This window comes from Schistocerca cancellata, chromosome 1, assembly GCF_023864275.1.
Source record: "Schistocerca cancellata isolate TAMUIC-IGC-003103 chromosome 1, iqSchCanc2.1, whole genome shotgun sequence".
NCBI lineage: Eukaryota > Metazoa > Arthropoda > Insecta > Orthoptera > Acrididae > Schistocerca > Schistocerca cancellata.
The window spans coordinates 492,243,836-492,258,377 of NC_064626.1; the positions used below are offsets into that span (position 1 = coordinate 492,243,836).

At 38.4% G+C, this 14,542-nt stretch overlaps 1 protein-coding gene across 1 annotated transcript in view; it reads right to left on the reverse strand.

Moving 5' to 3' along the window:
• Positions 1–14,542, reverse strand: part of LOC126177879 (protein kintoun) — a 92,218-nt gene that overhangs the window by 52,081 nt on the left and 25,595 nt on the right. The window contains exon 2 of the mRNA XM_049924489.1: positions 6,278–6,541. Within this exon, the coding sequence (XP_049780446.1) occupies positions 6,278–6,541 (264 nt within the window). The remainder of the gene's footprint in view (positions 1–6,277; positions 6,542–14,542) is intronic.

Genomic DNA, 14,542 nt, shown 5'->3' on the forward strand with positions numbered 1-14,542 from the left:
TCCCGTTGCACTCTTCATGTTATTTCATTTGTCAGTGACTTGTATTTCTGTATTCCTGAATTTCTTTCAACATTTTTGTACTTTCTTCTTTCATCAATCAGCTGAAGTATTTCTTCTGTTAATCATGGTTTCTTCGCAGTTACCTTCTTTGTACCTATGTTTTTCTTCCGAACTTCTGTGACTGCCCTTTTTAGAGATGCCCATTCCTCTTCAACTGTACTGCCTATTGAGCTTTTCCTTATTGCAGTATCTATAGCCTTATAGAACTTCAAGGGTATCTCATCATTCCTTAGTACTTCCGCATCCCACTTCTTTGCATATTGATTCTTCTTGACTAATCTATTAAACTTCATCCTACTCTTCATCACTACTACATTGTGATCTGAGTCTATATCTGCTCTACGGTACATCTTGCAATCCAGTATCTGATTTCGGAATCTCTACCTGACCACGATGTAATCTAATTGGAATCTTAACGTATCACCCAGTCTTTTCCAAGTATACCTCCTCCTCTTGTGATTCTTGAGCATAGTATTTGCTATTACTAGCTGAAATTTATTAAAGAGCTCAATTAGTCTTTCTCCTCTCTCACTCCTTGTCTCTAGCCCATATTCTCCTGTAACCTTTTCTTTTGCTCCTTCCCCTAAAGCTGTGCTCTAGTCCCCCAAGACTATTACATTTTCATCTCCCTTTACGTACTGTATTATCCTTTCAATATCTTCATATACCTTCTCTATCTCTTCATCTTCAACTTGCAACGTTGGCATGTATACCTGAACTATCACTGTAGGTGTTAGCTTGCTGTCGATTCTGATAAGAACAACCCTACCACTGAACTGTTCACAGTAACATACTCTCTGCCCTACCTTCCTATTCCTAATGAATCCCACACCTGTTACACCATTTTCTGCTGCTGTTGATATTACCCTATACTCATCTGACCAGAAACCCTTGTCTTCTTTCCATTTCATTTTGCTGACCCTTACTATATCTAGACTGAGGTTTTGCATTTCCCTTTTCAGACTTTCTAGCTTCCCTACCACGTTCACGTTCAAACTTCTGACAATCCATGCCCTGGCTCACAGAACGTCATCCTTTCATTGGTTATTCAATCTTTTTCTCATGGTCATCTCTCCCTTGGCAGTCCCCTCCCAGAAATCTCAATCTGGGACTATTCTGGAATCTTTTGCCAATGGTGAGATCATCATGACTCTTTTTCATTTACAGGCCACAGGCCCTGTGGATACATGTTTTGTGTCTTTAATGAAGTGGTTTCCACTGCCTTCTGCATCCTCATGCTGTTGATCATTGCCGATTCTTCCACCTTTAGGGGCAGTTTCCCACCCTAAGGACAAGAGAGTGCCCTGTACCTCTGGTCACTCTTCCTCCCTTACTGAATAGGAAAAATGGACAAGAGAATGACACCAAAGTCATTGAAGTAGAGGAGCAACAGCATCCAATTTCTTGGGCAGAAAGTGAAAATGCCCCAAAACATATGAAACGTGGGAAGGCAGCAGAAGTAGATGAATTGATGGCGGATATGATTACGGTAGCTGGAATCCAAGGAAGACAATGGTTACATCGGATGCGAGAAATACAATGGAAACAGAACAAAGTGCCATATAATTGGAAAAAAGGAATAATAATTTGACTATTTAAAAAAGGAAGTAAAAAGCGTGTCAACTACAGAGAAATCATGCTGCTATCACACTGAAGTAAAATAACTGCAAAGATCACAGACAAAAGACTGAGGAAGATCCTAAATCATCAATCTGAGTAACAGCAGCATGGAATCAGAAGTGGTAGGGGAACAACAGACCTCATTTTTTTCCCTCTGCCAGTCAATGGAGAAGTATTGGGAAAAAGGAAAGGATCTGATAGCAGTGTTCTTGGAAGGAAAGGATCTGACAGCAGTGTTCTTGGATTTGGGAAAAAGCATATGTCAGTGAACCAAGACGTAAAAATATGGGAATTCTTGAGGAAACAATGTTCCTGATTCATTAATTTAAAAAGTTCAGATACTGTATGAAGGTTGTGAAAGCAGTGTACAAGTAGGAGGTGGATGATCAAATCATGCTGAAAGTTCGTAAAAAATGGTTTAAGACAAGGAGAGATGTTCAGCAAGGCAGTTCACTTTCCCTGTTACTCATTGTTACACTTATGGACACAATCAGGAAGAAAGCTAAGGAAGTAAAAAATGAAGATCTCAATACTACTGCTTTTGCTGATAACATCACCATCTGAGGTAAGGTGGGAAAAAGAGGTTCAAAGCAGATTTGATTACTAGAATAAATAATTTAAAGAATTCAAGCTGACTGAGTAAAAATAAGAAAGTGGCAATAAAGATGAGTAGGATATCCACATCTTGTAACATCATACTGGAAGGAAAGAAGGTTGCATGAGTGAAAGTTGCAATTATCTGGATAGTGTCATATCAAATGATGCAAGTGACATACTAGAAGTTTCAAACAGAGTAGCAAAAGCATCTTGCTTCTTCCAGTAAGTACAAAACCTAGTCCTGAACAATGGAGACCCCCTAAAAGCTGAACAGACAATGTATAAAACCTATCTCCTGCCAGCCAATCATGGTATATAGTCTGGAGAGTCAAGAAATGAAGTTCCTTAGGTCAGCTCTACAAAAAACCATGAGACACGTAGCCAGGAACATATGTGTAAGGAGACACCTACAAATGACCCTGACCATGGAGGAAAGGATGAGTGCTGCAAGATTGAATGGCTAGGTCATGTAAAGTGAATGCACCCTACTTGAACTCCATATAATCAGTATTTGGAGATGGAGGTACCAGGAAAAAGACCGATTGGACAGCCTAGAATGAGATGGGGGAGATCAGGTTAATGATCATCTCAAGACAAGAGGAGTAACATGGGATACAGTGGAGAGAGAAAACATATACCAGGGTAGAAGTCAACAGATGCATATAATTCACAAAGTTCTTGCCCAGCTTGCTGAAAATAAATCTTTATGATGAAGGTGACATACTGGAATATACTGAAGCAGGTCTTGGTATGTCTTATCTATATGACTCCAGACATGGAAGAACAATGTTTCTGTACTTATGGAATAACCAGATAACATGAAAAATAACAATAATTACTGCTTCTTCATTTATCCTGTGTCAGGAATGATATTATAAAAAGAAATGTATTAAAGATACATTCACAGTGAGTTAACATTAATAAAACATAACCTTCCAGCACAAATATATCACAACCAGCACTTTTTCCAGTCTTCATACACCCCTTTAAGTCAGCAACTACAAAGCTGTTTAGGCATTGAACCATAGGCAATTCAACTACCTATGTTGTCCCAAAATGATGTCCTTTCAGACTCATTTCTGTCTGAGGAACAAAAAGTCAGGAGAAGCCGAATTAGAACTTGAAAGAAGTTAAGGCCAGTATCTTATAATTATAACACATTACTGTGTCAGAGCGCATTTTGTTCTGACAAAACTAGACCCAATAAATGAGATGACACAATTTCAGAGACTTAACTGGACTGAAGTGCTGAGAGAAAATTTGTACCAAGGAAGGGAGTCAAACCTGGGTTTCCTAATCCCTACTTACTGGACAGATGTGTAAGCCACTAATCCTTAGTCTATGTACAAACAATCATATCTTTATGAGACCAGTAGTCTCTGAAACTGTGTCATTTCATTTGTGTGTAAGTACCTACACATGTTTTTCAGGCTGGATCCCCCCATTTGCATTCGATGCTAAGGTACTACTCCAGAACTTGGAGAACCTCAGCAATTATGTTCGCGTATACAGGAAATCTGAAGTAGACTGGGACAGCAGTGAGAATTCACATTGGATTGAGGAGAAAGGTGGACCAGGGTAATCCATGCAGTTCTGTGAACTGCAGTGCCAAGTTATTTAGTGGCTAATGCACCTGCCTAGTAAACATGAGACCCAGGTTTGATTCCCAGTGTTGGTAGAAATTTTCACTCATAACTTTAGTCTACATACATAACAACTAGACCCAACATACTTTTTCCTTTCTTTTTTCTTTCCTCCAATGTGTAGGGGGAATAAGTTATGAATGTATTATAAGAATCTATTTTTTTCTTTTTTCTTTGATATCTAACAGTTAGGAACACATATTATTGAAAGATGATGCTATTAGATAACTGGGTCACACTCTGTGAACAATGTGGTGAAACAGCACATACGTGCAATTAGTAATAACTATTTGCAGAGAGCAGCAGCAGAACACGAGAGAATAATCTGGAAAGCAGAGTATCCAATTTTACACATTCCTCAAGGAATTTTTTATGAAGGAGACATTATTGTTTCATTGCAAGAGAGCTGGAGTTTTTGAAATACAAATTTTGCAAAACGTCTGAAAATGTGGTATAGAGATGTAAAGATAGATAGTATTTGTTGTATAATGTGAAAATTGTATCCTAGGTCTGTTTTATTTACTTACACATCAAAATTTTACTAAGTCATATTTCCAATTTGTAATAAATATTAAATAATATGCAAACAATGCAAAGTCCAGGCTGGAACAACAATAATATTATGAAAAAGATAGATTTCTATTCACCATATAGAGGAGATGCTGAGTTGCAGACATGCACAACAGAATGATTGCTATACCTTTAAGCTTTCAGCCAAAAGGTCTTCTTATGAAATAGAAAACACATACACACGACAACTGTGACTGGAGACACATGAGTGGAGCAGAGTTGCATGTGCACACTCTACTTTGCAAGAGGGCCTTTTGGCTGGAATCTTAAATGTATAGCAGTCTTTTCACTGTGCCTGTCTGTGGCTCAGCTTCGCCTCTATACGGGGAGAAGCTATCTGTATTTTTCATAATATTGTTGTCAAACGATATACATTCATTTTTGTTTTAAGGTAGGTGCATTTAGTAATTAATGTTTCAAGTAAATTAAAAATTTATACTTTTTTAAACTATGTCTTGAAACTGAAAGTTTTCAATCAATGCACCTTAGGTCCAATGAAAAAACTGAAGTATAGCTAAATAACAGTTCCTTGAAATACGACATCTTGCTGATGTAGAACAGATGGGCTATAAATAAAATAAGGTCACATTGCACCCTTGTGACAGGAAATTTGACGAAATTTCCAGTGCAGTTGTAATTTCAAATATCATATGTTCAACTGTAGCTGCAAGAGTCCTGAGTTCAGAGAAACTCAATAAGTAAATGTAAACTCTGTCCACAGGTCCTGGTGTGCCCATCAGTACCGACTGACCATCCATGTCATCCTCCACCAATGGCATCACTGGATGCATTATTGAAGGGTGTGGGGTCAGCACACCAATCTTCCAGCTGTTGTCAGTTTTCATTATCTGGAGCCACCATTACTCAGTCAAGTAGCTCCTCAATTGGCATCACAGGGCTAAGTGCACCCCATTCCAGTCCTCCCACCAGAAAAAGTCTGCAGCAGTACCAGGAATCAATCCCAAGTCCTCCACATGGCAGTCACTCACTATGACCACTCAGTAATGGAGGCAGATGAAACTTGGTGAAAATAGCTCCCAATTATTTTAACACTGTTTACAGTACCTCTAATGGCCTGACAGACTACATAACAGATAGAATTGTTACAAATTAATCATGATTTCTGCAGAAACATAATAACTGGGCTCTACAGTTGAAATTATTCTTCTGCTGGACAGTGGTGCAACTCATCATGTGTGTTAAACTTACAGCATGGATTATTGAAGCTGAAGCAACATCAAAATAACACTGAAGACAAAAATTTTCTTTCAGCCCTGAAGCTAATTGGACACAATCTGTAAGGTTATACTTATTGCAAATGGCACCAGCTGAGCTTCCTACTTGTGTATACACATTCAGTGAGATTATTAATCTAAGTGATGTTTCCCCATTCCTCTATAAAGACAAACCTCCAGTGCTGCAATGGAACATATTCGGAAAGCTGCAATATGCATTCCAAGCCAATTCAAGTAAGCCATCCAGCAACCAAACTGTATCATAATATGCACTGTAATTCTGAAAGAAGAAGTAGAAGAAAGTCTCAGGTGGTACAGTACTGTGCACTGTCCTACTTGGCTATTTTAAGTGACAAGATCTTTCTCCTCATCCTGCAGTAATATTGAAATACCTGCACTTAGCTGTTTCAAATAAATCATTCTCCCCAGGGTTTATCTGGATAGCTTTACCTATAGTTTCAATATTTGGATCAGTGTATACTAAACAATAACCATAGATTTTCAGAATGTCTGGTTTTAATAAAAGTTACTTTGCAATCAGAATGAACTTACAAGGTCCTCTCCACTCGATTCAGAAAATGTGCGACTCTTTACAAGAGGTGGCTGCCATTTCTTATTCACAGCTGGGACTGAAGATACATTGTCTGAATTATAATCATCTGAGTCACCCACTTTCAGTTCTTCTTGGTCCACATCTGAGCTTCCATGACTGTGATTCCTCTCATCTGACTTTATTTCCAGAAGAAGTGAAGTGTCACTAGCTTCTGTCACTTCAGCCTGCAGATAGCTCTCAGGTTCTTGATGGCAAGCATTTTTCTGCAACACAGGAAACAATAAAATTTTTGAAAGATTTGGTAAACACATATATCGGTTCTCAGAAACAGAAGACGAAATAAATTGTGCAAATACTACTACTACTACTACTACTACTTCAACACAAATCTGTAATCTACACACAGCAAAAGATTTACCAAACCTTTACCTACAACCATTGTTCTTAAAATTTAACTAGGCTTAAGATTCTCTGGTAAACAATATCCGTCACAAAATGATTCTCCAATTTTCACAGTGTCACGTTATATACAATATATTGTGGCAAAAGTCCTAAATAGAAATAATAATGTGGTTTAGTAAAATGAAATTTCATCAATTAACTAGCTTCTACTACAAATTCATTACAGTGTTGATGACATTCTCAGTTGTTCTACACTAACATAAACTTTGAATGTTAGAGTACATGCCGATTTCACGATAATGGAGTGCCACATATGTTATCAATATTGCAGTGACAATCTCCAACGTCACTAACACATCAACCTAATGTATCATTTACCAATTTATGGGAATATCACTAAACCTATAACAGAAAGCCTTGGTAAACATTAAGCTTCCCCAAGGTTCTTATTTACTTCAACCATGAAAGGTATTCAGACTTATTAGGAATATTTCTTTTCAGGAACTGAATGGTGAACTCAGAAACACAAGAATTTTTTTAAAGCCTTTGATAGACCTGGAAATCAAAGCAAATTTGAATATCAGAAAGGGTTTATGCGTACGTAGTACATACATGAACTGGTTGTTTGCCAAGCTATATTCTCAAAGTACACAACGGTTCTTCATTTGAGAGAGCCCAGTGTTGCAGCCACTGGGGACAAAAATCAATTCAGCTGCATATAAAGAGACATCACAGAGGATACTCAGGAGCATTAAAAACCAAATACAGATATTTTCGTTAAGTGTCGGTCTGTTTTACAACACTTCTGGATTGCATGCCAACGTTACAACAAAACAACTTCAACTATTCAAATGGAATGTGGTAAATGGAATGTGGTCGAACACCTTCCCTACATTACAGATGTGGCAACATCTTTTGGATGTAAAAAAGGGGCTGAACAGGTAGGATTACACTTGTTGTGTCTCCTTCAGCCTGATGCCTGAACTGATGCAGCTCCATGCACTAGTATGTACTTCATGGAGTGACTTGCATGCCTCAGTGACACAGATAACCACAGCATAGGTGGAATCACAACAGAGGAGTATCTGTTGGGGAGGGGGGGGGGGGGGCAGGCAAATGTGTGATTCCTGGAAGAGGGGCAGCAGCCTTTCCTGAGGGCGTGCAGCTCTACTGTATGATTAAATGATGATGGCATCCTCTTGGGTAAAATATTCCACAGGTAAAATAGTCCCCCATATGAATCTCTGGGTGGGAAGTACTCACAAGGGAAACTCCCCATCACTTCCCCTCAAATTTAGTGGTAAGAGAGCCCAGTGGACTGCCCATCAAAAACTGAATACAGATCAAGCATGAAAACAGGAGGAAGGTGTACTGAACTGTGAAAAAAAAGAGCAAAACAGAAATGTGAAAAAAAATCAAAATAGAAACAGTGAACAGTCCTATCTCAACAAGTACAAAACTGAATGAAGAAGAAAAGTGATGAAATCGTGGATAAGGGAGCACAGTGCTGGACTGTAAAGCAAATAAGCCATGTTCAAAGCTCCCCTGTGCCTATTTTTATTTTTATTTTTATTTTATTTTTATTTATTTATTTTTATTTGTTTTTCACTGTACGGTGTATTCAAATCTGTGTCTGTGTTGCCATGTAACGTCCATTTGCAACAGCGCGGCGAAAGGAAGCGACCTACAATGAAAGCTAATTCTGCGCAGCTACTCTATTATAAGCCAAAAGGAAGTGGCTTTCGAATTGGAAATGGGAACATTTGATGACAACGCAACAAGTCCACCGAATCGTCCACCGGAAAAGATGTCTGCTGTGTCATTGATGACATTAGTGACAATATGTGTCACATGATAGGAATCTCTTATAGATGCACCTAACTAGTGCGCCTGGTGAGTGAGATATGCCTCCTTGCCCAATACAGGTGTTTGTTTGAATGTGAATGTGATCACTCCCAACGAAATGATGAAAACATAGCTTGTCACATAAGCTACAACAAATGAACACAACAGTTTCACAACCACACAGTTTCTCTGTGGAATGTTAGCTCCCTTAATTAGGCAGGTAGGTTAGAAAATTTAAAAAGGGAAATGGATAGGTTGAAGTTAGATGTAGTGGTAATTAGTGAAGTTTGGTGGCAGGAGGAACAGGACTTCTGGTCAGGTAAATACAGGGTTAGATACAAAATCAAACGGAGGTAATGCAGGAGTGGATTTAATAGTTAATAAGAAAATAGGAATGTGGGTAAGCCACTGTTAACACCATATGGGTGCATTACCATAGCGAAGATAGGCACAAAGTCCCTACCTACGACAGTAGTACAAGTTTATATGTCACCTAGCTCTACAGATGATAAAGAGATTGAAGGAACATACGATGAGATAAAAGAAATTATTCAGATAGTTAAGGGAGACAAAAATTTAATTGTGATGGGTGACTGGAAGGAAAAATAGTTGGTGAATATGGACTGAGGGAAAATAATGAAAGAGGAAGCCACCTGGCAAAATTTTTCACAGAGCCTAATTTAATAATCAAACATTTGGTTTAAGAACCATGAAACTAGGCTTTGCACATGGAAGACACCTGGATTGCTTATATGATGGTAAGACAGAGATTACTGAACCAGTTTTTAAACTGCAAGACATTTCCAGGGGCAGATGTGGATCCTGATCACAATTTATTGGTTATGAACTGTGGATTAAAACATGAAATTGCAAAAAGACAGGAAGTTAGGGACATGGGACTGGATAAGTTGTAAGAACCAGAGACTGTTGAGAGTTTCAGAGGGAACATTAGGCAACAGTTGACTAAAACATGGGAAAGGAATACAGCAGAATATGAATGGGTAGCTTTAATAGATAAAATAGTGAAAGCAGCAGAGGATCAAATAGGTAAAAAGGCAAGGCCTAGTAGGACGCCTTGGATAACACAAGAGGTATTGAATGTAATTGATGAAAGGAGAAGATATAAAAAAGTGCAGCAAATAAAGCAGGTGAAACGAAATATAAATGTCTAAAAAAAGAGACAGAGAAAGTGCAAAAAGGCTAAGCAGGAATGGCTAGAGGACAAATGTAAGGACTGAAAAGCATATTTTACTAGGGGAAGGTAGATACTGCCTACAGGAAAATTAAAGAAGCTTTGGAGAAAAGAGAACCAGATTTATGAATATCAAGTGCTCAGATGGAAAACCAGTACTAAGCAAAGACTGGAAAGCTGGAAGGTGGAAGGAGTACATAGAGGGTACATACAAGGAAATGAACTTCCAGGCAATATTATAAAAACACAACAGGATGTAGATGAAGATGGGATGGGAGATATGATACTGTGTGAAGAATTTACCCGGGCAGTGAAAGACTTCAGTCAAAATGAGGCCCTGGAAATGGACGACATTCCGTCAGAACTATTGATGACCTTGGGTGAGCCAACCATGACGAAACACTTCGGTCTGGTGTGCAAGATTTACGAGGCAAGAGAAATAACCTCAGACTTCAAAAATAATGCAATTATTCCAATTCCAAAGAAAGCAATTGCCGATAAGGGTAAAAATTACCGAACTATCACTTTAGTAAGTCATGGCTGCAAAATACAAACTTGAATTCTTTACAGAAGAATGTAAAAACTGGCAGTAAGAAACCAACCTCAGGGAAGATCATTTGGATTTTGGAGGAATGTAGGAACATGCAAGACAATACTGCCCCTATGGCTTATCTCAGAAGATGGGTTAAGGAAAGACATACATTTATAGCACTTGTAGACTTAGTGAAAGCTTTCAAGAATGTTGACCGGAATACCTCTTTGAAATTCTAAAGATAGCAGGGGTAAAATACACAGAGCGAAAGGCTATTTACAACTTATATAGAAACCAGATGACAGTTATAAGAGTCAACGGGCATGAAAGGGAAGCAGGGGTTGAGAAGGGAGTGAGGCAAGGTTGTAGCCTATTCCCAATGTTATTCAATCTGTACACTGAGCAAGCAGTAATAAAGGAAACAAAAGAAAAATTTGCAGTAAGAATAAAGTTCAGGGACAAGAAATAAAAACCCTGATGTTTGTCGATAACATTTTAGTTTTCTCGCAGACAGCAAAGGGCTTAGAAGAACAGCTGAACACACTCAACAGTGTTTTGAAAGGAGGGTATAAGATAAACATCAACAAAACTAAAACGAGGATTATGAAGTGTAGTCAAATTAAAGCAGGTTATGCTGATGGAATTAAATTAGGTAACGATAAACTTAAAAGTAATAGATAAGGTTTCTAATTTGGGCAGCAGAATAACTGATGATAGCTGAAGTAGAGGGGATATAAAATGTAGACTGGCAGTGGCAAGAAAAGTGTTTCTGAAGAAAAGAAATCTGTTAACATCGAATATAAATTTAAGTGTTAAGAACTCTTTGCTTAAAGCATTTGTAAGGAGTGTAGCCATAACTGGAAGTGAAGAAGCCATGTATCAAAGCGAAACATGAACAAAAGCTAGACATGAAGATAATAGAAGCTTTATAAATGTGTTACAGAAGAATGCTGGAGATTAGATAGGTAGATCACGTAATTAACGAAGAGATACCGAATAAAACTGGGAGAAAAGAAATATGTGGCACAACCTGACTACAATAATGGATTGGTTGACATTCTGGGACATCAAGGGATCATCAATTTAGTACTGAAGGAAGTGTGGGATTGGGGGAGAGGAGGGTGGAATAATAGAGGGAGACCAAGAAATTAATACAGTAATCAGATTCAGAAGAATGTAGGTTGCAATAGTTACTGGAGACGAAGAGGCTTGCTCATGACAGAATAGCATGGAAAGCTGCATTCAACCAGTCTTTGCACTCTAGACAACAACAATGACGACGACGACGACAAACTCTTCAATAGTTACACAATCGATGCATCTAATACTCTGGGTTAGTTTTTTGCACGTCCTGTGGATCATATTCACAACAACTATGTAATGTAATGCAATGTATTGCAAATACATAGAAAGAAGGATCCTTTATTGTATGATTATATGATAGCGGAACAAACACTGGTAGCAGTTACTTCTGTAAAATATCTGGGAGTATGCGTGCGGAACGATTTTAAGTGGAATGATCATATAAAATTAACTGTTGGTAAGGCAGGTACCAGGTTGAGATTCATTGGGAGAGTCCTTAGAAAATGTAGTCCATCAACAAAGGAAGTGGCTTACAAAACACTTGTTCGACTTATACTTGAGTATTGCTCATCAGTGTGGGATCTGTACCAGATCGTGTTGACGGAGGAGTTGGAGAAGATCCAAAGAAGAGTGGCACGTTTCGTCACAGGGTTATTTGGTAACCATGATAGCATTATGGAGATGTTTAGCAAACTCAAGTGGCAGACTCTGCAAGACAGGCGCTCTGCATCGCGGTGTAGCTTGCTGTCCAGGTTTCGAGAGGGTGCGTTTCTGGATGAGGTATCGAATATATTGCTTCCCCCTACTTATACCTCCCGAGGAGATCACGAATGTAAAATTAGAGAGATTCAAGCGTGTATGGAGGCTTTCCGACAGTCGTTCTTCCCACGAACCATACACGACTGGAACAGAAAAGGGAGGTAATGACAGTGGCACGTAAAGTGCCCTCTGCCACACACCGTTGGGTGGCTTGTGGAGTATAAATGTAGATGTAGATGAATTATGACAGGGAATGTGTCTATAGATGTAGAAATAAGATACATTTTATCTGTAAAAACATGGTTACTTGACAGTCATTTATATCAAAATAGACTTCTTTTTTTCAGTTTCAATCTGCAACAAAACATCATAAATGTAACCCAACTAAATTTTGTCAGTTCAAAAATACATCTATGGTGCAAGAGGAGTCGTCAAACAGAAATGATTTTAATTTGTTCTTAAAGCTTCCATTATCTACCTGCATCCTTAATTAACAAGGGGTGGGGGAGAGGTCAAATATTTTAATAGCTGCATATTTCACTCCTTTCTGTACAAGAGTAAGTTTACATTGTGGATAGTGAAGGCTATTTTTGCCCATAATGTTGAATTTATTTATGCTACTATTATTTTCAAAGAGTGCCTAGTTCTGCACCTGAAAGAATCAATGTCATGAATTACGCACTGAAGAGGGAATTAGTTTCAAAAAAGAAATTAAGCTACTACATTTCTAAAGTATCCTCAGTACAGTTTCTCCAGTGAGGTTTGGCAGAAATTTGAAAAGTTCTATGTAACCACCACCAAAACTTACTAGGCATCAGTAAAGGAGCCCTTCATAATAACAAGGATCTCAAAAATGGAGAAACATCCACACCAAAGATTCCACATGTGAAAAGAAACAATTATTTGAAGCTTGGCAAGAACTCCGATACAGATAGGAAATCTTACAAAGAGGCTAAGAAAATATTCTGCAGAACTGAGAAGGAAAAAATGAGTTCAACCTGTGTAAATAAATACAAAAAGGAAAAACAGACAGAACAGCAACAAAGACTTCAAAACCATAAAGTACATCAAAGACAGCAATAGCACACTACTGACAACTGATGTGGATATATGCAAAAGATGGCATGAATATTATAATCTTCTAATGAAAAGTTTCCATGACAGCCAGAGCAAACGAGCTGATAATATCTGGTCCTGTAAATGAAATCACTGCAGCAAAAGGAAAAATACTATTATTCAAAATGAAAAACAACAAATGGAGTGCACCACATCAAATACCTGGTCAAGTGTTGAAAGAACTGGAAGATGTTGAGGAGAGATGGCTCGTAAGACTGCTGAACATTCTGAAAAGCAAGAACATGCTGAACATGTGGAAAAGTGGTGCACTAATTTCCTTCTACAAAAACAAAGGAGATGTATGTGACTGAAAACTTGAGGGGCACAAAACTCATGTTTCATACCCTTAAAATCTGGGGAAGAATCCTTGAAGACTGCCTAGCTTAACTTATATCATTAACAGAAAATCAGTTAGGATTCCCAGCAGGAAAGGGAACCACAGATGCTAATCATGCAATAAGATTTGTAATGCAAAAATCTTTCAGCGGAAACTCCAGGCTGGAATATCAACACGTATGGAAAAGACAGAGTGCTACTTACCATAAAGATGACACGTGAAGTTGCAGAAAGGCACAATTAAAAGACACTTGCACATCAGCTTTCGGCCACAGCCTTTGTCATAAAAAGATAAGGAAACCCCACCTCTCTCTCTCTCTCTCTCTCTCTCTCTCTCTCACACACACACACACACACACACACACACACACACACACACACACACACAAAAGTACACCTCATGCACAGATGACTGCCACCTTGACAGGTCGCAACATAATGCTACAGATGGTGGTCACGTGTGCATGAGGTGGCTTAGTTTTGTGTGTGTGTGTGTGTGTGTGTGTGTGTGTGTGTGTGTGTGTGTCTCAATCTTTTTCTACTGAAGGCTATGGCCAAAAGCTAATTTCTAAGTGGTTTTTAATTATGCCTGTTTGGAGCATCACGTGTCACATACATGGTAAATAGCAATCTATCTTTTCCTTAAATTGTTAATATTCAACTTATTACGTACATGTGCAATGATGTCTAAACTTGCTTCCAAAGTTCTGCAGCAATATCAAAGAGCTTTGACGTTCATGTGGGTGCACATCAGGAAAGATCTGTAATTTCTTATTGTCTAATGTTGTAATTAATTATCTAACTGCAAAGATACGGAAACCAACACTGTCAAATCTAATGTATGTTGATGATGTAACCATTCTATCTGATAATAACTAGGAAGCTCAAGAGAACTTACAGGAGTGCAGAAGGAAACTGGAAACGAATGTTCATGACGTGCAACTTCACCCACAATGCCAAAAAAAACAACAGACATCGAGCTCGATAATGTCAAACTTC